Genomic DNA, 3,675 nt, shown 5'->3' on the forward strand with positions numbered 1-3,675 from the left:
AATAAAAAAGATAAAGAAGAATGGTATTCCTACTTTAACCAATTCTTTATTTTCTGCTGTTCTGTTGAAATAAGTGGGAGATTATTGGAATTTGTACGAATTTTGCTCATTGGCTGTAATCAAAATACAAACATATAGACTGCACACTGAGGTAGATGCCGAAAAGTTGAAAGAAAATCTCCACAAGTAAAGTGGAATTGCTCATTGGAAGTTGCTAAACTGGCAACATTAGGGTTTCAATACTACAAGTTTGCCTCGGTACATACATATGAAATTATGGGAACAAACAAGACTACGCTCACTGAAATCGTGAGAAGCCAGAAACAGTGACAACCACAATAAATTGCAATACTTCTAGAGTCCCCTCCACTCTTAAATCGAGATTAGGGTAAGGGGGATGAGGATGATGATGGCAAGAATGACATGATAGCATCTATATGGTCCATTTGGTAATTCGCTGGCACATTAAGACCAGATGGGAAACATGGAACACTTACAGTTGGTTCGACTTCATGTGAACCAAATGAAGATGGAAAAGCAGTGCCACAATCAATCATCTCATGGGGCTTTGGCATAATTGGCATCATGAAAAATGGATCACTATAATGTGGTTCTGTCATATTGGGAATTTCATGTTGCTGATCGATTTGCGGGGTCTGATAACTTGATGATATTAACCACGGCGAATATTCATAGGATGGATCCAGAGGCAGCACTTCATTAAAAAAATTATTGGCATCAAGATTGATCTGAGCAGCAGCACCTAATCCGAGTTTATCAGCATGATCAAAGGCTTGCAGCAGTACTGATGACAATGGTGGGGCGGGTATGTAAGCCTGGTCATCGTGTTGGAGGGAATTAGGGTTTGCATTTTGTGGGAAGAAACCTTCAAATGGGCGGACAGGATTGGGTAGATTAGGCTGCAGGATGGATAATTCAGATAAACCATGATGAGAGAGGAGCTTCTTTTTAATGCTTGAGTTCCAGAAATTCTTCACTTCATTGTCTGTTCTTCCAGGAAGGTGCTTAGCTATTTGAGCCCATCTGGATGTATAACAAATGCATATACCTTTTCATGAGCATTGTAAATCACAAAACACCCACATTGATTTATATATGAACTTTACCATATATTGATTATACATTGAGCACCATTAATTTTTTTATGGACATTTTTGAGAAGAAACTGTGAATTGATTACCTGTTGCCAAGAATGCTATGAAGTCCGATGATGAGTGTGGCTTCCTCAGGAGAGAAGCTTCCACGTTTCAAGTCGGGTTTGAGATAATTGATCCATCTCAATCTGCAGCTTTTTCCACATCTTTGTAGACCTGCATCGTGAACAAGGCTTAACCTATAGTACGTGCATGCATATATATGGTATAAACTTGCACTAGCAACAGAAATGTGGCCGAGAGAGAGAGAGAGGTTGAATTGCACAGCGAGAAGGGACCAATCATATCAACGGCCAAGGTTAAGAAAAAGAAGCACACACAACGATATATATATATTTATATATATATTATAGTTGGGGAAAGATATTAATTCAAGAAGCAGAGGTAATGATTAACCAGCGAGTCTTGGGACAGAGCTCCAGCAGCCATGGCCATAGGTAGATATGTAATTGATAAGTTTCTCATCTTCCTCTGGTGACCACAGCCCCCTCTTCACCTTTTGTTTGTTGCAGCATGTGTGGTCTCCCATCTCTCTCTCTCTTTCTTTCTCTCTCTCTGTGTTCCCCCAACCAGTGTATATATATAGGTGCGGCGCAAGCAGTGGCAGATCTATATCATTGGGTTCTATGCATTACAGAAAGAGGAACACAAAAAAAAAAAAAAAAAAAAAAAAAGACACGCCGAGTATTTAAGTCTTAATTAAAATTTAAAATTTTACAAGAAAATTAATGACGAGCAATAATATGAAATAGATGATTTCATCAAGAGTTTACACAGTAAGGGTTTGGGATGATGAATTTAATCAGGAGGGCGGCCACCAAGAGATGGTACCTTCCTCCATAATTGACTTCAATTTCAAGATCTGTTTAAATCTTGTTCCCCATTATTGGGCTGTTAAAAATATTATCGACCTTTCTTGGGCTTAAAAAATTCAAAAAAAATTGACTACTTTTCCTTTCTACTAAAATTCTCACACATTTCTCTCTCCTCTCTTATCCTTTTGATCCCCTCCTTTGTTTCTTCACCAGAGAGGATTGTCAAGCATCGGCTACTGCTTCTCCAACCAAAGTTCTCAAATTTTCCACTTCTCTTTTTGGCATGTGGGCTTGGCTCGACTTGTGGGCACGGCCTGTTGGACTCATACACATTTTGATTTCATAAAAATTATAAATAATTTAATTTTAACTTTAAATTTTTTAAATTTAATTTAATAACTCTGCTACTTTAAAAGGTATACAAACTATCTCACAAATTCACAATGACATTAAATAAATCTCAAATAATTTATATCTCATAAATAATTTTACAATTTTTACAAGAAAAATTTATATCTCATGCCCAAAAAGTCATAATTACCTTAAAAAAATTTATATATATACATATGACACAACCATTGGAGTTTGAATTCAAAATATAAGTAATTTTTAAATATGTATAAAATAAAATATTATTTTTAAAAGTAGAATTAAAAAGTATTAAATGTTTCAATTTTTAAACTTTTAATTTTTATGTTCTAAATTTTTATTTTATAAGTATAATTTGTACTTTTAAGATATTTTATATATTAGATATTAGTTAAATATATTTTTTAAAGTTATTTTAAAAATGAGTCAACTTGACAAGATTTTGCAGAGTTTTACCTATTAAGATTTGGCGAGTTTAAGTGTCCAATGCACAGACTTGCCTTGTTATAGGTGAGTTCACAAGTCGAGTCTAACTATTTCACTAACAACTTGAGTTGAGTCTACTCATATAAGTCATTTTAACTCACATGAAATATCTTCTATATATTTAAAGACAATTTACTTTTACTTTAACTAAAAGAAGTTGTGTTTAATTAGTGTAAGAACTAAATTAATTAATTAATTATTAAATGAATATTTAATATTTTACAGCACCGTCGCTTTGTTTTGTTTTATTTTTTACTTATCGAGAAAATATTTTAAAATATCAATAAATTTAACGTTATTAAAATATATGTTCTTATATAGATTTATACAAAATAAACAAATTTTGTTATTTATGTATCCAAATCCCAATAGCGTCACGCATGGCTTTGGGATATCTTTTTCGTTGGCTTTAAAGGACACAATATAAACTCCTTGCTGTAACAGATTCCCTCTAATTTGAGTTGATTTAGGGATTCCGCTGACGTGGCCCATACACGTTTCGCTCATGCAGGGCGGCTGCGAATCTACTATTTTACCAACGAAATGCTGACATTTGACACTGATTTTCCACATTTTGAGATAGACTCAACTTTCTTATGTTATATATTTTATTTAATTAAAAATATAAGAATATTTATAATAATAAAATATATAATATAATAAAATTAAGTGTATAAATAAAGTGTAAATAACGTCTCTATCTTAACAAGTCCATTCAACTACATTTATACTATTTTACTTTATCTAACTTTCTTTTTTCTCCTTTAATTTGTACTATTATATGAGTGACGAACGCTTAAAAATTTATTAAGCACTAAACTTTTTTCTTT

At 33.0% G+C, this 3,675-nt stretch overlaps 1 protein-coding gene across 1 annotated transcript; it reads right to left on the reverse strand.

The window, feature by feature from the left end:
• Window positions 1–222: 222 nt before the first annotated feature.
• Window positions 223–1,726, reverse strand: LOC127790660 (transcription factor MYB26-like). The gene is made up of 3 exons (XM_052320244.1): window positions 1,572–1,726; window positions 1,202–1,331; window positions 223–1,044 (listed from the first exon to the last, which is right to left on the reverse strand). Exons 1-3 carry the CDS (start codon window positions 1,702–1,704, stop codon window positions 384–386), a joined length of 924 nt encoding a protein of 307 aa, XP_052176204.1. The 5' UTR covers window positions 1,705–1,726; the 3' UTR covers window positions 223–383.
• Between the last annotated feature and the right edge of the window lie 1,949 nt (window positions 1,727–3,675).

The sequence above is a fragment of the Diospyros lotus genome, chromosome 14 (assembly GCF_014633365.1).
Source record: "Diospyros lotus cultivar Yz01 chromosome 14, ASM1463336v1, whole genome shotgun sequence".
NCBI classification, from domain to species: domain Eukaryota; kingdom Viridiplantae; phylum Streptophyta; class Magnoliopsida; order Ericales; family Ebenaceae; genus Diospyros; species Diospyros lotus.